At 44.4% G+C, this 19,599-nt stretch overlaps 1 protein-coding gene across 4 annotated transcripts in view; it reads right to left on the bottom strand.

The window, feature by feature from the left end:
* Nucleotides 1-286: 286 nt before the first annotated feature.
* The window catches only part of LOC103176690 (sodium- and chloride-dependent taurine transporter), a 56,707-nt gene continuing 37,394 nt past the window's right edge, over nucleotides 287-19,599 (bottom strand). For all 4 annotated transcript variants that reach the window (XM_042339819.1, XM_007890384.2, XM_007890383.2 and 1 more), the window contains exons 10-15: nucleotides 16,127-16,239; nucleotides 9,743-9,880; nucleotides 8,086-8,188; nucleotides 6,802-6,902; nucleotides 6,149-6,319; nucleotides 287-5,310 (exon numbers count right to left, since the gene is read on the bottom strand). In XM_042339819.1, coding sequence (XP_042195753.1) covers nucleotides 5,158-5,310; nucleotides 6,149-6,319; nucleotides 6,802-6,902; nucleotides 8,086-8,188; nucleotides 9,743-9,880; nucleotides 16,127-16,239 — 779 coding nt within the window. In that variant the 3' untranslated portion in view covers nucleotides 287-5,157. The remainder of the gene's footprint in view (nucleotides 5,311-6,148; nucleotides 6,320-6,801; nucleotides 6,903-8,085; nucleotides 8,189-9,742; nucleotides 9,881-16,126; nucleotides 16,240-19,599) is intronic.

Raw genomic sequence — 19,599 nt, 5'->3', positions numbered from 1 at the left:
CACGTCGTTGAGACATCTCAAAGCGCTTCACAGAGTGAATTGACTATTTTTGGGGCGAAACACGGCAACCAATTGTGCGCAGCAGTGACCCCCAAACAGTCATGAATTGAGCGAGCAAATTCTTATTATTATTTAAAATTTATTTTTGTTTTGAAGGGATTATTACCCCGGAAAAGCGATCTGCTAATCCGACTGACAAGCGGGTTTCTACTTACTAACGGAAGCGCAAACAGAACGAACCCCATCGAATAAACACTTAAAACAAACCGATTCAGTGAAAACTGTAAACATTTATTAATTTTATTGTTTCATTGTTTCACTTGTTACATGATTTGAAATTTCTAATACAATTTTACGAACCATCATCTAAAAAAAAGCACAGGACACATGAATATACCGTATAAGTATTAAATACAATTTTTTTTTAAATATTTTTTTTCTTTCCTCCTAAAAAAATGCAAACTGCTAAAACGGAACAGCGGTCCGAACAGCTACAAATGTTAAGGTCAGAGAAGAAGGTACAAAAAGTTTCGACACCTGCCACAGGCCAGTTGGTAAGGTAGGTCAGAATGAAGGTTCCTGTTAACTTTAATCAAACAAATTTATCTACAAAAAAAAAGACAGGATTTAGGACACAATAGAATAATCAATTCATACATGTTGAATTAACAAATACTTTTTTTTTTGAAACTTTTTTTTTTTAAAAATGCTCGCGTTCAAAGCGTATCGATTAAATGTGTGGATGTCTACGGTCTTCTAAAGAAATGGCATGTGGGTTTCCAGGGAAATTAATGCAAATGTCAAGCAAAATACAACAGAATTTACACAGCAATACACTATATAACATATTTAACTATTACAAAAAACAATCCTTGTCCTCAATCTCACACACTCACTCTAAATGATATACCAGGAGCTCCTATGTACCATGCAGAACCCAACTTTCCCTCGTGGTGGGGCAAGTGCAATTTGCAAAAAGGGGGCAAAGTAGCAGAACTCCCAATTAATGGGCAGGTGGGGGGGGGGGATCAATGGTATTGTGTCATGCCAGTGTCGGAGATTAACATGTCGACGGGAGTGGTACCCTGCCTCAACAGCCATTTTGGACTTTGTCTTGTGAGAGATTTGTAGTTTGTACTTTGCACTCGAAGGTAAAAGGGGGTTCTGTGCAGGACTAGGACGGAACCCAAAACAGGATTTCTCATCTGGTTTAAATCAAGCCTTCAGTTCCTCTCATCAAATAAAACCCCAACTCTTTTTTTTACAACTCAGCATTACCCCCACACCCCCACCACACACTTCTAAGTAAAAGGTTGACCCTCTAATGCAGACGTGAAGCAGTGATTCTCCCTGAAATGTCCCATTATCTGTTAACATAAAGAGTGGCTATAAGTGCGCGAGTGATTGGTAGATCACCAAAGGTTCGTTTCGATCATGGTCAGTGTCTACGGTTGGAAGCACGGGAATAAAACTAGGTGATTTGACTGTACTTTTTCTTTAGAGAGCTATCCGGGAAGCAGCTGATTGCCGGCAGTCCACCTGTGTTTGCGTATCCAAATCCCTCTTTGGAAAGAAAGGTTCAACTAGGGGTGAGACATCCCGAAGGTTAGCTCATTATGGTGTCAAGCAAGGCTTGTCCAGGGAGCACAGTCACATGGAGTGCCAGGTAATTGCTAAAAGAGTCGATGGTATTGACCACACCTCTCACAAAATAAAACAATAATCCTTACATTTGGTTATAGCCTCTCTCACGTCAGGAGGATGTCTCAAAGCGCTTCACAGGATACAACTGTGAAGTGTCGTGACTGTGCATTTCGTGGGTGAATGCGACAGCCAGCTTGCTCCCAGCGAGTGACCAAATTTTTCTTGGGGGGGAATTGTTGGCCAGGACAGGCGAGGCTTTAGAAAGATCAGGTGAAAGGAGAAGATAAAAAACCGATGTTTTTTGGTTGATGATTTGAAAGAAAAATCGGGAGATGGCCTTAGTGACGTCTATTATTACAGAAGAAAGGTTACATTTATACACCACCTGAAACCTAGCCTTAGGCTTCAATACAACTAACTGTGTTTGTTTCGTACAATACAAATGCTGCTTTTGTGGGTCTTTCGTTCCGCTAATCTTACCCATATTTGGACTGGCACATTCCCTCCCTCCCAAGTACCTCATGCTTTATTTTTTTGGAAGTGGAAAAACACCAGAGCAATATCTTGGGAGACTTGATGCACCCACACCACTTTGTGCCACCAACACTGAGAGGAAACTTGGGGTAGAATCTGCTGTAAATCTCCACATATCTTGCCACATGGACAGTTTGGCATCAATGCTCTACGTGCGACCGTACTTGTGACTTATCCAACCTTTGCATTTGGTTGTAGGGTGACCACCTTTTGCAGAGACCAAAAAAGAGGTTCGGGAAGTGAGGTGGAAAAGCCTTAGGATCGGTAAGGATATTAATGTATCTTTGTACCATCGGAGTTTGGTAAAATCCAAATGCCAGCAAACCCCAAGTGATATTTCTACCGAATGTCGCTCAGTAATCCCGTCAATCAGATACTTTCTGGCCATTTGTAAAATCTTCCACGAGCTGCACTGTCCGGTCAATCAATGGGTGGTCACCCTGGTTTGGTCTGTAATGTACATTTAACCCTTTGAGAACAGCTGCGGTAACCTTTCAGGAACTGTATAGTTTTGTATACGTTGAGGGGGAGAGAAAAGTGGAAGGAGAAACGGAAACCAGTTAAATGGAATCATTCTCTCTCGAAATCATGTTAAAACGTTCATAAATCAAATTAAATGAGTGCTGGGAAACCTTTGGAGTTCTCCCTTCTGAGACGTTCAACCTTCAGCTCACTGATTAGATATGCACAGAGCCATTAATAACACTCTAACCTTCCATTTAAGCATTTGAAGTGGACTATTTTTAAACGATTTAATCCCTGTTCTGTTTCTAAAACGTTAAGCTTTTAGCTTTGCAGCAATCACCCAATCACCACTGCAAAATCTTATCTTTCTTAAGTCTCGCCTATCTATCAGAATCTCATCACTGTCAACTGAAAACCCTTGTGAGCATTTCCAGTGGTCTCGGGCTAATCTATTCTTGTAGTTATAAATCTGCAGGTTTCCAAAAGGGAGTGTTGTATTGGCACTACAACGCGTTTTGACTGCTCTACGGTGCACAGAAATCGTGCAAAAACTGGTGCCGAGCTTTCCTGAACGTTCAGTGGGCAAATGCACTGCCCGGTGTTAGAAATGAGCCACGCAGACCAGGACGGGACTGAGTTTAGTCCCTTGTCTCTTTTTACCCTGGCTGATCCCAGCCAGTTCTCTTGTCGCCTGAATTGGGTTTCAGTACTTCTGTGGCAGGTAAGAAGGGAGCATCGGCCAAGGTTCCTCCAATTGATTGTTGTCCAACGATACACACACACCAAAAAATGGGTGGACCTCAGGCCAGGACGGGATCAGACTGTTCTGATGATCCGTGTGTGTGTGTTGGTTCTCTATGTGTTGCGGGCACACACTGTATGGGCCCACAAAGTGAAAATACCCATGGATTTGTACTCACTACAATTCCAGGGACTTCAGGAGAGAAGCAGAGGGAATAGAACTAGATGATCAAAGTTATTTACTCAGCACCTTGGGACGTCCTCCCGCCGTGGAAGGCGCTGTACAAATATAATTTGTTGTTGTTACTTCATGCTACTGCGACATATCAATTAATTGACCATATATTCCCAGCAAAATTTCGTTCAGTGTTATTTCTCGTTCGCTTACGTAACTGGATTCTTAACGGGCAGGGAGTTTTGGGGTTGATTTTCAGGTGGGGTTAAAGCCTCCGACAGGCTCTCTCTGCCTTCCTACGGATCTCCACACGGCAGCACTCTCTCTCTCTCTCTCTCTCTCCCCCCCCTTTTTAATCAAAAAAGTAAAACAAGTGTTCCTTTTGAAAGCGGCCAAGACAAATCGGCACTCAAAGGGTTAAACGTACAGCACTCCTGATCCCATTCGCTGACCTACACTGTATGCAAAGTTTACCCTGTTAAACACATTCTTTTTCAGAGCAAAAAAAATACTGAGCTCCTCTCCTTAATTTTTTTTTAAGTAATACAGCATATCCAGTGATTCAGACCACTAACTCTGTGCTCTGCACAAATACAATGCTACCAGTTGCAAAATAGGTTTTGTACAAAATAAAAATGCCCAGTTGGGTTACACAGCGCTATAATAAAATCTCTCTCAGAGCATCCTTTGTGCAAGTTCTGCTCCCGCATGATCGGTGTGGATAACAACAGCAATATTATCACACGTAATCTAATGAATGTAGTCTTGAAAAAAGCTGTAGGTACAATGTCGAACTGTCTTCACCACAAACAAAAGACAAACATCTGTGCAACATGTTCAGCTTTGTAAATCTATGGCAGCAGTCATTCACAAAACAGTACTGTCGCGGGGATCAGTCCTCAGATCAGGAATGGGATTGCAGTAACTCGTCACGTCAAAACTGGGTGTGTTCGGTTGGTCCAGTGCATGGTGGGAATGTCCTTCCCGATTGACAACTGCGAGGAGAGGGCGGGCNGGGGGGGACGTAAGGGGGAGAAAAAGACTCCCGCCATACAACATTGTTCAAACATAAAGCCCCTTGAACCGAATTATTAGGGACGGGATGAAGCTGGGCAATATTAAACCAGATTGGTGTCAATCAGCGTACGTTCCCTACCACCCCCTTCCACCCCACATCGTATTTGGTAATGTCACATCATTGATGGAATCATACGGGTCCCAGACACCAAATTATCTCTTGATGGCGTGCAAATCGAATTTTGAACGGGGGTGTAGGGGGGAGGGGGCGGAGTGGAGTTCAGCAAAAACAAGCCAGAAGGATCACAGTTAAAATTGGAAGACTCCTAGTCATACTGGAAAGCTTAGGAAGCGGGAGATCACCTTCAAATCAATTGAAAAATGTTCGAATGCTTGTGAATGAATGCTTGAACAAAAAACTCATATTTGTTGCTTCCTTGGTTTTGTAATTAAAACCCTGAGGGTCGCCATTGAGATCAGACTCGGATCTACAGTTAAGTACTGCTTTTTGTGAATGGGGCTTCTGGTCCTAGAAGGCTAGAGTTAATGTCAAAAGCACAATTTATTCTCTCACAGAGAGGTTACATTGAAGTCTCTATTATTATCTGAGTGGGTTTTACCACATCATTGCCTGCAGTCCCATTGGGACTGAGTGGAACAGTGGCTTCGGTGTCCTGAGCTGGGTCAATCGGTTTCCTGCTTTCGGCCTTGGGTCCAGCAAGCATCTTTATCCTCTGCAAGGGAAAGAACCACCGAATAAGGTTTAGGAAACAAGAACAATAAAAGATTGGCTTGCTCACACAGTCTTAACGAATGCACAACAAGAATAATAATAATAATCGCTGCTTTTCTCCTCTCAGTCTCCCCGTCTCCTAGAATCCATCAGTTTGGAGCCACAAACAAGATTGATTTCACCTTCTCGCCTATTTGGGGGGGGGGGGGGCTTGCTGATGTCATAGAATCATGGAATATTACAGCATAGAAGGAGGCCATTCGGCCCAGCGGGCCCGTCCTGGCTCTTTGGAAAAGCTCCCCAATCAGTCCCACTCCACCCATTCTTTTCCCATATCCTTGCAAATTTTTCCTGTACAAGTACTCATCGAGTTCCCTTCTGAAAGTTGTTATCAAATCTGTTTTCTGCGCCTTGTGGTTGGATTCCTGGTTTCCCAATGTTGAGCCAAGGTCATCGATTGCTTTTTGCTGCAAGACCAATATTCTCAGCCACACCGAATGTCCTTCTGTCTGATCTCTGGCTGCAGATCAGTGCAAACCCTTTCTGTTAATTTAGTCATCGCGGTGTGGTGATAAGCCTTTATTATTCTGTTATTATTTACTTATTACGTGGAGATTGATGGGCAGAACACCATTGCGCCTGCGCCTGACCCCTCACCCACAACAACGACAACAAATTACAGTTGTATAGCGCCCTTCATGTCAGAAAGACATTCCAGGAAGCTGTGGAGACCTTCCTGAGTGAAGTGACGGCTAAGAGTTAGGAGTTTCAGTGGTTAAACAACATAGGTTTATATAACGCCTTTCACACACTAAACAAAATATGGAAGCCAAGCTTACCTCAAAAATGGGCCCATCAGATTGAATAACCTTGATCACCCCTACCATCGGGATACATAACATGGAGGTCAGGGCCAATACCCACCCCACACCCTGTGCCCAGTCAGGGTATCTGTACGTTTTATTGTACGTCAGAGGTGTATACTTGGCAAGGGAGAAGATAAAACAGCTCTGCGGAAGAAAATGTATCGTTAGCAATACTGCTATTAATCCTTACATTTGGTGCAAACAACAACAAAAACTTGCATTTATTTAGCCCCCCCCCCCGAGCCCTTGACAGTGGCGGAGCATGACCCCGAGCCAGGGGGAATGGTGACCGTAGGCGCGGTCCAATAGGAAGGTCTTCAGGAGCGACCTGAAGATGGGGAAGAAAGGGGCGAGGCGGAGGGACAGAGGAAGAGCGCTTCCAGAGTTTCCGTGTCCTCCCGACACGTTTAGTGCCTTAGTTGTCGGGAGGACATCTCAAAGCACCTCACGGGACATACGCTGCAGAGTGGAGTGACGTCGTGTGCGGGCTGCGAAATTAAACACCGTAGGTTTCCTGCTACGTACAACTCAACGCCTCGTTCCACAGCCAAGTCACCCACAAAGTCCACCAGTCTCGCTTTAATAGTTACTCCGCTGTAAGAAACTATCCCATTTGTGTCGCTCACCATACACAGCAGTGGAGTGGACACACTCCAGCTCCACTTCATCCAAGGTCCTGGCCTGTAGCCAATCATGTCTTCAACTGCATCGTAGAAATTATCAGCACCTGTTGGGAGGCACAAATGCTTCACATTAATCCCTCGAAACAAAACACACACACACGCTGAGCACTTCAGATGGACTCAGTGTAGGTTTACTGTCTCAAATGGTACCCGATACTGTTGGGGATTGAATTCCCTTCAAACAGTTGGATCAAAGCACTTTAACAGGAGAGCTGACGGTGTATTATTCACAGCTTAGTGATACCTCTTTTTGGTAGCTAGGTTTTTGTTTGAGATGTCTTTAATAAAATAAGTCACATGGAAGGGGGGGGGGCAGGGGGCGCGTTGGGTGGGAGAGACGGGGAGAGAGTCTGTGGTGAGTTGAGGTGTTAGAGAGTGAGAGTTAGAGAGCCACTTTCCTTCCCCCTTTAATTAAGCAACTTTATGTAAAGCAATATCTTTCCGATACACTGCAGGACTGATTCCCATCAGTAGATGTCGCTCAACAGTTGAATCATTGTGAACAAAACCCCCTCATGAAGTAACCGCGTACAAATAAATGAATTACATTTTCCTTTATTTCCGTCCAATTTCTTTTAGTTTTTTTTTCCCCTCCGCCTCTGTTTCGGCCATTTATTCTGTGGCGTACATGGTCACGTGACGCGATTAAGATTTTTATGGTCGTGTCGGGGTTTACATAATATGATGTAATCATTAGCCAATTGTACCACAGAGAGAAAGAAATGATAATAAATCAGGCTGGCTCTTGTCCCACTTGGGCTCCGTTGCCTTTTAAAGCTTCACTCACTGCCGAGAAGACTTAGTTTCATCTGCACCGCCCACCACAACCCATTCCTCGCCAGGATCGAGGTCAAGGTCTTCACATCACTTACAAGTGGCTTCATGTCCTAACCTTTCCCTCACTCTCTGACCTGCTTGGACCTCCTGCCCGACCCCTTTGCTCGGCTAACACTCAGCTGCGCATTATTCCCTCCCCACCAACCCCTCACTCCGACCCCGATCCCTCCAAGCCACCCCCTAAATCGCCTGCTTCGTCTCAGTGACCTGGGAAGGGGAGAGAACCCAAGAAAAAAAAAAGGATCACCAGGAAAAATACGGTCCTCGGGTGAACCGAGCAAAGTTGCGGCCGGGTTGTGGGTCTCAGCGACACAGACAGAAAGCGTTAGTCACGTGCCTCCTCCCATTCACGCCATCGAGAGAAAAAACAAATCAAGAAATAGGACTTACCATATACCCAAGCTATTGCGATACATTCAAAGAATGCCACCCACAGAAGGCACATACCACTGGCTGCATAGTAGTCAAACAGCTGGAACACATACATCCCACCCTGGAAACAAAGACAAGTGTAAGCAGTCTGTTCCATTACTCACTTGCCAGACTCTGTGTCGCTTGGCCAATTCACAACACTGAATATTAATAGGAGGCGCAGGACCCTGTTCGACCCCATGGTGCTGGCTAAAGCGGACAGCCACACACAACTAACAAATTTACACCGTCTTCTACCCCTGCCACTTATAACGTCTCGTTGGGAGTTTAATTTCTACATTCGAGGTTTATCAGCGCTGCGAATGGAATCATTTCCACTTTCCGAGCATCATCCCTGAACAAGCCAAGTACAGGTTACTCGCAGATGCTTTAAGAGGTGTTCAGATGTGATGCTTCCTCCCTTCTATTTGAACAATATGTTAAAGCCCAATCTCAGCAGTTTTCTCCAATAGATCACAGTTGTCTTATTGACCATTTCTGGGCCTAAATTAGCGCACATAGTAATATTTTGGCATACAATTAAGAACCATTAAAGTCTTTTTATTTACCTACCGAAAGAAAAACCCGACTATCTTTCAGACGGACGGACGGGGGGGGGGGGGGGCAGAATTTATTTTTGGGTCAAAAAATAGGACAGCATTGGGGGCTGGGGGAGGGAAATTGATACTAAAACAACTAATTAATTTGGTGAAAATTTACAATGTCAAAACAAGCCAAATACTGACTATTTAATGGCCGTCACGTCACACACAATGATGAATTTACTGCATTGAAACTCATCACAAAGAGAAATCTATTTCCCGCTTTGCTCGGGGTTGACTCTTCTGCTGAGTGGCAGCTCTGTTTTGCTCTCTCTCTCTCTCTCTGTGTTGAAAGGCACATCTCATTATAAATAAAAGATGGGCTCAAACGCAAGTCAGCCTTCACGTCTGATGTTGCAACTAGGCAGGTTCTCAACTGGCTGATGAATTATGCAAGCATGAAATGGGGGTGGGCAGACACTGAGCTCAGGTTTCTCAGTGTAGCTGGTAAACAAATACCCTGTCGTTCACGACTGGAAAATTCTACCCCCTAACTGGTCGGTGTGGATTACACTCCAGTATTATCTTGGCTGAAAAACGTGGCAATTTGCCAGCTTTAAATGTAACCTTAGCACTTCTCCCTTCGCCCCCGATCCTCCTTGTCCGCCCGTCTTGTTGCTTGTTTTAACGCACCATCCGTGACTCGATCTGTCCTCTCTGATACCTCAGCCATATTTTAGGATCATTTCCTTTTTTTTTGTCCCGCGAATGTTTTTTCCCCCCCTCTCCAGCACTCCCGTTACCACCAGAGCGGGTTTACGAGGGAGGCAGTAGCTGTCGGTATCTCATCCAGGTGGGGATTCGAGTCTGACTCACGAGATAATAAGCAATTGGTGTTGCTACTGTGGCGCAGAGAAGCCTGAGCATCCCTCCCACCATGAGTTACGGAATAACAATGAACCCAATTGTATTCTTCTGATCCTAGAACTCACAAACAGTTCTAAATTCATGCAGATAATAGAGGAAATCCAAAAGAAGGTATAGGAAAACATCAATGTACTTTTTAGTAAAACAGGGTATTGTGAGTTACTTACTTGAGTTACCATAGTCAGCCCCAGCAGATAGCTGCACAGGCACACTATAGCTATGAAGATTTCCCGTCTGTAACCCTTCCTTAGGAAGGATGGGTAGAGGTCAACTAGCGACGTGATCTGGCCCTCAACTTCGACAAACTGCAGGAAACAAGTCAAAGGGGAGAGGTTCAGGGGACATCAATCCATCATCGTATCACGTGGGCTACAGTCAGAGAACCATTTATTTCGGGGTTCCCAGTGCCATTGAGTTTCTGCTACACTCTGTCTGGTCCTGTTGCTGAATGTATAAATGGTTGCGGGAGCTATCTACTGTCCCAAATCAGGACAGGCTAAGTGACAGAAGAACACAGCCATCTTTGATCAACCAGAATTCCTAACCTAAGAAGATTTAGTTAACGAGATTCTCAGGAGATATTGCCAATTTAGGTGCATCTCTTTCTAACTTGTACAGACTTGGTCTCCTCTCCTGGGGGTAAGGAGGTGGGGGCAAGGCAGCTATGTCTATGTGCAAATCCCAAAGGAAATCAATATCTGAGCCAAGAAAATGGGAAAGAGCACAGGCAGTTTTTCCCTGTGGAGATGCTCTCTCCGAATTCAATGCTGACGACAGCTCCCACTGTCCCCCTCCCCTCCTCTCCCCTCCCTCAGCCTCAAATGCCAAATTCTGGCGTTGGGAGGGAAAGCAAAGCGGAATTTTCACTGTCTTTGTTTTGGTCTCCGCAGGAAGGGAAATTCCACAGGTCAACAACATATTTGCCCTCAGTGCTGTGCACAACTCCAATCGATTGCGGGTAACTGTAACTTTTCCGACCTGCGGAATGTTATCTGCTGGAGAGGGGGAAACACTTGCTTCCCCCCACATGCTGATATTCCCCCGTTAAACAAGTCCAACGGGTTTTTAATGAAAAGGCTTTGTCTTTTAGTGATCCATTCTGGTACCAACAGCTGGTTTTCCACCTATCACAATTTGAAACGTAATCTGTGAAAAGGGAATTTGTTACTTACTTCCTTTCCCTCATCTTTATCAGGTTTAAGTCTATCACACTGCTATTTTCGGGATACTCATTGAGTGATAAGGAACAGATTAAATCTGTCCCGTGGACCTTCTTGTAACAGTGGTTCCCTAAAATAACCCGCAATAAAACATTCAGTTGTTTATGATAATCAGATATAACTGTGTTTTTCCCCGCAGCTGTTTATCTTTTCTATTTGAGGAGAAATTCCCAGGGATCTATATACTGTGCTTTATATCTGGAGCTTTATGTTTGTCTCGTCTCTGCCTCTCCTGTCACTACACTACAGTTTCCTCTCCAGTTCCACACCTTCCCCACTGACCTCCCGAACCCTGGCCCATATGTGATCTTATTCAAACCATGTGAGGAGGAGGAAGAGGAGGGGTTGGGGGGGGCGTTGGGGGAAGATATGCTCAGATTCTTACACGTTCACTAGATTGTTACTAGGAGTGGGAATCCAGGCTGTTCTGCTCCTTGTCTAATCGAGGGGATGCCTGGGCCAAGTGTAATTAACACCATTCTATCTGAGATCAGTTTGGCGTAGACTGAGGACAAAGCTGGGATTTCCTGGTCCGTATGCAAAATACATCAATGCGACACAGTGCATTTATTACCCGAACCACCAGGGGTAGAAACAGCAAAATGTCTGCACTCTGATGATTCCTCACATGCAAATATAATTTCCTGAATTAATCACCACCGAAGCTGACCTTCACTCTCTTCAACCACCTCGAAGTTAGAAATAGCTCCGGGTAAAAGATCGTTTTGATGTCACCCCGGCTCATTCAGTAGCATGATCGCCTCCGAGGCAAAAAAGATTACGGGTTCGAGCCCCACGTCAGGGCTTGGGGGCTCAACAGTCTAAGCTGACCCTCCATTGCGGTGCTGAGGGAGCACTGCGTTCATTGTTGAAGGTCCTGTCGTTTGGATGTGACATTAGCCTGAGGTGCCGCCTGTCTGTTTAGATGGATGTGAAAAATGACCCTAACTGAGATGGACAATTTTCCTTGTGGCCCAACCAATAATCCTCGGATATCCCAAAAAAATGATCAATCACTGCCTGTCCAGTGGGACCTTTTCTTGTCATTTCAAGTCAGCTGCCGCATTTGCCCATACATAAGCTGAACTAAAATGCAAGAACGATCATTTTTCGCTGGCAAACGGGTTTAAAAGCTTGGGAATGTGAATATTTTGGTTTGTTTTTCAACACTGTTTAGCAAAAGTCATGTTCCGGAACTCGGTCACGCATGGTAGTGTGGAAGATTTCAGCATAAGGGCGAATTTTGTCCTCTGTTCAGGCAACAGGGGAGAAAGCAGCCAGATAAGATCAGTTTGTCATCAGCTCAAGTAAATTAGCTCTCATTAACGCTTTGGTTAAGCTTCTGTTGACTTGGGGTGTAACTGCTAGCAGATGTTTAATTTCTAATTTATACCTCTCCTTTTTTTTTGAGGGAGAAAGAAAGCATCAAGCTGATATCGTGGCTGTCAAAATGTTCGATGCCAAATGGTTATCTATCTGAAAGACGAGTCCCATTAGCGAACTGCTCGTCCAGTTAAAATTACAAGTCAGAAACCATTAATCGTGCCGGATCGTTAGCAAAACGACTCGTATCATTTTCTCTCGCTTGCTCAAAAGCTACCAGGAATGGGTGCTTAAGTTTCTCTGTACTGGTGTAACAATTTTTGCCGATTGCACAAGTAAGATAGTATCTGAGCAATATAGTCGCAAAATGTGTGCAAAATGTGAAAAAACCTGAACAAACAGGAAGTGCACAGTGGGTGGGGGGAGGGAGTAGCATATAAACCTTAAGAACTGCCGATCTCTTGCAAACAAGATGAGAGAAAGGAAGCAAGTGTTTCTATTGCAGTCGAAAGTTGCAGAGGATTGCCTGAGTTTTACTGAAAGGTCTAAGTCTTCTTAACACACCCGCAAGGAACAATTTGGAATTAATATTCTGAGGGTATTTTAGGATGAAGGTATATTAGTTGTAAATGAATGCTGTTCTCATCGCAGCGAGGGATCTCTAACATTGACTTGCTGAACAGAACACTTTTCCCTATGAATTTACAGAGTCATGATCTCAAGTACTCCTAAATTTCGGTACTGCAGGAGTTAAATGCAGAATAAAGCTGTTTTTATCCTGCCCCCAACCACGTGCGTTAACCTCAGACCGACATCCGTTTTACGCCAGAGTGTGATATTTTCCATTTCCCACACCAGCTTCCTCAAGATATCTACAGAAGATCACGATTCGGTGTCAAAACAGCGGCAGATATGTAGTTTGTGCCTGAACTGCTTGGGAACTGGATTGAAATTAACCCGATATTGAAGGGATGTTCAGAATAGTAAATAATCACTGGGTCCTTTGGAGAATTCTCGACCTGCCATCTCCCTGTGTCCTTCCGATTTTTTTTTTTGCAGAAGTGCACTTAGGTTTGCTCTTAAACCGGTTTATACTATCTGCTTCGGTTAGCCTCCCTGAGCCACTGGTTATTAAAGAATTAAATATTCTAGATATTAAAGAAGGGGCAAAAATTCCAGTGAATATCCTACACCCCTTGCATTGGAGCGTGTAACTATATTGGGAAGTTCCAAAAGTCAAAGGAGAAGTACTTAACCAGAGTTTCTAGGTTGGTTTGCCCCTAAAGGAGAGGAGACTCAAATCTAATCAGACTGGCAGAAACGTTCAGGCCTAACATCAAACCCCCCCCTAGGTGAATTCCTGATGTATTAATGTATCGCAATCGCAATGGCTCTCCCCCACGACTCCACCCCACCTGCAATAGAATTACGTAACACATTTGACATTTAAAAAAATCAGTTTTGCTTTGAAATTTTCAAGAATCAATTCGAAAACAAGCTTTTAAGAACCCAGCCTACTGTTAAGTCCAACCCTCTATTAATTTGCAATCGCTCGCTTTTAATATAAGCCGCACCTTAAGTCAATATTATCACAAGTTCTGGCTGTGTGCTGCTTCTGACACCTGTTTCATTAATCTTTAGTTGGATAAGGGTAGGCATTGCCATTGGCCAATGCCTTACTGTAAGTAAATACTGAAGTGAATGGAATTTGTAACTTTCCATCTAACTGCTATGGAGACACATCCCAACCAGATTTTGCACAGTTTACTACAGTGAAAACTAAGCCACACATTCCTGGTTTGTGTATCTATTCCTGTACTGGAGGCTTCATCTGGTCAATGCAAAGTTCAGCTCCTGGCACACCAACCTCACTCACTGCCTGGCACTGAGAGCACTGGCAAAGTGTATGTCATCCCCAGGTTGGCAAGAACCACAGAAATGCCATGCCTTTCATTCAGAACACACTTTATCAAGGCATAACCGTCCCTCCCTCTCTCGCCCAACCCCAACCCAAAGCATCATTCCCAGCCCACAACCCACAAATCGCAACAGACAAAGAATCTCAAAACACTTACCTGCGTGAAGAAAACTAAACAGGATATGGTGTAAAATAATTAACTTGGATGCCATTTTAGCTCCCTCCCATTACTGCGCTGCACCCTCTAGTACAAAGCTTTCAGATATTACAGGGTAAAGATTTGCAAAACAGAACTAGGATCGGTAATTGCTAACATGATGGCAGTTTGGAGGGTGGGGAAACTCTCCTAATAGATCTCTAACCCCCTTTCATTCTTGGTCTTGTCCCCCTTTTGCGGCAGAAAAGGATGGAGGCTAGACTGGCTGACTCTCATGCTTCTAGGCAACGAGAGGTGAGAAAGACCAAGCTCTCTCATGATCCTCCTGGTTCTGCCGCTTACCCTGGTAGGTCTCCGCTCAATGAGGCACCTGCAGTGGTGTGGACAGATGCAGAGCATGTGAGACCAAAGGATTGAACCTGCATCCCACCAACCTCTGGGACCACCCCTATCAGCCTGCTGGCGTACAGTTTTGTAAAATTTAGCACCTCAGAAAACCTTATTATTTCCCTGAAATACTTTAAATAAAGGGGGGGGGGGGGGTTACAAAATATCATATCTGCATGCGTTTTGAGCCAAAGTCCCTATTTTCTAGTCGAACAACTTCATAATGATTTTAAAATAAACTACACGGCGTAAGGCAAAGAGTCAAAAGGAGCGTGGCTCAGTTCATGGGCTTTATTTCCACTTGAAAGACCTACGTCGCTGCCATTTGTGGTACAAACCATCTTCTCGTTTGTAGTGACATTTAATATTAAAAAAAAGTTACACAATTTATCCTCATTACGCAAATTGGTTCCATTGTCATTCCCTGGTCCAGGGTGACTGGGGAGCGCTGAAAATTGGACTGAGCGCTTGCCATGTGGAACTCTTCCAAGCGTTGCACTGTAAACTGATGGTACAAGCTACCCACCCACAGAGGGACGCACTCACACAGCATATACACACACACACCTGTGCTTTCGCACGGACATACACGACTATGCACACAGAAATGTCTCCACATGTTCACAGACACACAAATGTGTACATAGATGCACGTAGACACGCGCGTGCAACAAGTGTGTCTGTGTGTGTGTGTATATGCACACAGGCGCGCGCATTCATTCCGCTACTCAAATCTTTCCTCTCGGGTCACGGAAATTACTGCAAATCAAAAAAATAATTACCGTTTGAAGCAAAGTGTTGGCAGGCGTCACCGATGGGATTCTGAGACTTCAGGGAATCCTGTTACAACACGGTGACCTGGTTCCACTATGTCGGAGTGCGGAAAATGGCCAACTTCCGGGTCCGCAGATCCACAGTGACATCACTTTCTGCACTCCTGCGCCCGTGTGCTGCTGACAACACCTCCTGCCCTACCGCATGCCCGTGCTACGCGCAGGAAGAGTGCCAACATCACTTCCTTCGCAACAGGACACCAGCTGGCGCTTGCTGCACGGAGTGTGCGCGGGCAACACGCAGGAAGTGGTGTCAATGGCAACATGATGACCCAGACGCCGGCCATTTTGCGGAGATGGCTAGTTGGCTAGTGAGCGCCAGAGGCCGGGTGTTGTACTCCCGGTATAGGTGCAGGTCCACAGCAAGACCCAGAACCCTAAGCGAACCCACACTGAACCCATTGAAATAGCGCGTCTCCACCCGAACAGCGTGGCCAGTTAAAAACATAAACGTGGGCGGAGTGAAACATTGCGGGTCAGGACTCCAGACCAGAACAAAACAGAGGCTGGCGTCAAAATGGTGCAGTGGAGAGATACATCCCTAATGGTGGAATTAGACGACGCTGAAAACACGAAGGGATTGACTGAACAGCTCTTTGCTTTGACTCACCCTCTCCCCCTCCCACCCCCATCCACTCCACCACCTCTTTACCCAACAGTAAGGAACTCTGGTATTATCTGGGTTCAGACCCGTGGCATTATTTCCGACTAACCTGGCTGTCCAAGCCGAGAAGGAGAAGCATGACGAAGAACAAGACAGCCCAGAATACAGGCCATGGCATCATGCTCACAGCTTTAGGGTAAGCGATAAATGCCAAGCCGGGACCTAGAAGGAGGAAAATGCAGAGACGGGGGAAGGGGATTGGGAATAAGATGTACTAAGTGACATGCATTCCATGTTTGAAAACATAAGTACTTATCACAAGTATTCACTCTAAAAGCTCTCTAGCACAGCAGAAACTGATTAAGTAAAGATAGCATGCCTGCCTTTCTACGACAAAAAACAAAATAAAAGAACGTTGCACCATTAATAACATCTAACCAATTTATTAGTGACATAAAGGAACATTGCACATTTACAAATAATAAAGTATTTATTTTCCCAAGAAAAAAAATCCTCCACCTCCCCTCCCCGCCCCCACTTGGATTTAGATATTTTTTTTCTCTCGGATATTTTTTTGAGCAGCCAAAAAAAAAAAAATGCTTAAAAAAAAAAAAATCGGTAAAATGTAAGGCTGCCTCGCAATGTGATTGAAAGTTGAGACGTCTGAGAAAGCGATTAAAATTCCAGTGCGGGGGGTGGGGTGGGGGGGTGCACCAAGCAGATTAAGTGATGTGAAAGGGGCCACTTGTTGTTTGGCAGTTTGGTACTTCTATCGGATTAAAGACTTAAAGGAGAATTGAAAGCACAGCTGGTTTGAAAGAGCAAATAAACGCATATATGCCGGTTTTAAATCATTTTTTGAAAAAAATAACAAAATTACGAACCTCGTATATTGAAAGAGATTCGGGTTGATATCGTGGAGAGCGGTGATAGATTGTGTAAAAGTGTGGCTTTTGTATAAACAAAAGGGAGACCGGAAAAAAACAAAACTTTAGGTCAATCTGACTCGACCCAAGCAAAGTAAGGGGGAAAAAAAAATGGCTTTCTTTTAGATCTAATAATCTGTTGCATAGAAATGTGGGCGAAACCTGAAAAACCGGAGAGTTAAGATGCCTGCCTCACATTATTGTGAGTGTGACTTGGGAGTTGGTTAAAAGATTCCACTGCAAGCGAGTTTTACTCCCGTGATGAACCCTCCAGCCAGGGCAACGTCTCACTTGAGGTCGCAACGAAAGAGAAAGAGAAAGGCAGCGTCTGTCTTGCCTTTCGCGATTTGAAAGGTTAGATTGGCACTCGTGGGGTTGATGCTCAAAGGTAATTTTATTACCTGAAAAAAATGGTTTTGGGGGAATGCATGGAGATGACAAAGAGATACAAAAAGAGGATTGAGCGTGTAGAGAATGTGTAACAGAAAGCGGGGAAGGATTATATCTTGAATTGATGTACAGGAGCTCAAGTGCTCTGCTTTGACTATGTTGATGGCGCAATTGTTTATTTAAAAAAAAAGAGAGGAAACTTATTTCACTGAATACACGTATTTGTAATCTCTCTCTCAGTTAATTCCCTTTTTTTTTTGCTCGGCAAACAGGCACCCAGTTTCAAAACAGTTCGGGTATGTTTATGGGATTGGATTTTTGAATTAAAAAAAATTAAAATCGGCAGCAAAAATCTTTCTTATTTTTGACATACAAAAACAAAATCGAAGGCCATTTTACCCTCTTTCTTGTGCATTGGGGAGGTATGAAATATTTAAGGTTTTAACAATTACGGTTTCAAGCCACAGAACTCCGGCTACCGAAATGCAGTTAAAGAAAACATGTCAGAACTCATCACTGCCCCCAACCCGTCTGCTGAGCAAAAAGGTGACCTGGTTCCTGCTGTTTTCTAGCTGCTCGAGGAAGCCATTTCCTATTCTCCCTGATGCGACATTGAGATATCCCGCTCCTACCGCATCGCAAACAGGGGGAAATGAGTGAGAAAAAGGGGTTCTCTCAGAGTGCCTCAGTGAAAGGCAAGCACGGCAACACGGCTGATTGAGAGACATTTTTTTTTGCAAGGGCTCTTTTTACCATATTTGGGACTACGTTGGAATTTTTAAAAAAATATAGATATACATGTATGAAATGACACTTTACAAATGTAGTGCAAGTTGTACACTTGTAAGGCAACGAGTCACAATGGTGTTACTTTGCGGGCTGGCAGAGCGCACTCGTTGACAGAGATTGGCTTTAAGGGTCATCTCTGGCTCCCTGACTTTATCTTCAGTGCTTTGCTGCGCTATTGCAGATGTTGGCCTTTTAACGGGAATTTCTTTCACGAGTTGGGACAGCTACCTGCAGCCAACCTAACCTGCGGTCGAGGTACATCGACTGAGTCTCGGGCAAGTGAACTGCCGGTTTAGCCAAAACAAGTGCTCTTTTTGTACGAGGCACTGGCTTACATGCAAATCATTACCATTTAAATTTGCTAGCTGGCAGGAAACACCTGGATTTTTGGGGACTTGTTTTCTCCTTTAATTTTGCATCTCTGCAAGCTTCCAATGCCATGAGTCACGTATCGTGTGTCAGGCCAATGAATGGGATTCATCCACGATAATGGAAGCCAGCCTGTCCCAGGTGGCAGAGCTGGAAACGCTGTGTATTGTATCCAGCTGTGTTTATATTAAGTGGAAAGTGGCTGAAATGGAAGGTAAATCTCCCACCGTCTTTTCCTTTTGAGAGTGCATTTGGGGCAGGACTAGTTACTTTAAGTACCTCCTTCATTTGGGCTTTCTTTCTTCATTAAATTCACTTAATCCAAGCTCATCTTGTGGCTCGGTGGGTTAATGCTTTATGTGGTACGATATTGAGCCATACAGACTTGGAAGAATCCAGATGGATCTCTGGCCTGTTACCTTTTCTCAGCCAAGATGCAATGGCATCATTCCTAGTCTTAATGCCCCCGGGTTAAGAAAGAGAAAAAAATCTAGTGTTCCCCCTCCCTGATCCCTTATCAAGTAGTCTCTGCTGTATGTACATGTGAGACCATGATCAGATTCAGCTACAATACCTTAGTTGCATGTTTTGCTGACACTCATTGACTGGATTCATTACAACAGTTGGGTAGCCAAGGCACAAGGACGGTGCTGGCACCTCTGCAACAAAACCACAATGAGGGGAGAAAGGAAGAGAAACTTAGAGAAAAATTACCTCACTGTGTTTTTCTGTCGGGATTTGTAATGGGCTTTGTATCAGAACTCTTCACTACAAAGTTCCAAATCTGAGGTGTTTAATGTCTGGTGTAGGGAATACGGAAACTGGACAATTCCCTTATCCGAGGGAGGAAGAATTGGAAGAAGGATTCCATGGAAAGACAGTTGTTAGAGGAGAGGAGAGGGGAGGAGGAAGATTTCATAGTCCTAAAAAAAAATCTGGTTCCATAGATCCACCAAGTAAGGTGCTGGAACTGTGTTCCCACCCGCTCAGCTGAATCCAATGTATGGGAAGTCTCAACTGGCGATCAGAAGAGAGAGAGAGAGAGAGAGCCTTGTTGGAAAAGAACAGGCAGATAAGGTTAGTACTTCGAGGTACTGTATGTAATCTT

This window comes from Callorhinchus milii, unplaced genomic scaffold (assembly GCF_018977255.1).
Source record: "Callorhinchus milii isolate IMCB2004 unplaced genomic scaffold, IMCB_Cmil_1.0 Scaffold12, whole genome shotgun sequence".
NCBI classification, from domain to species: domain Eukaryota; kingdom Metazoa; phylum Chordata; class Chondrichthyes; order Chimaeriformes; family Callorhinchidae; genus Callorhinchus; species Callorhinchus milii.
The sequence above is the reverse complement of the archived record's forward strand: the minus strand, read 5'-3'. Positions and strand labels throughout refer to the sequence as shown.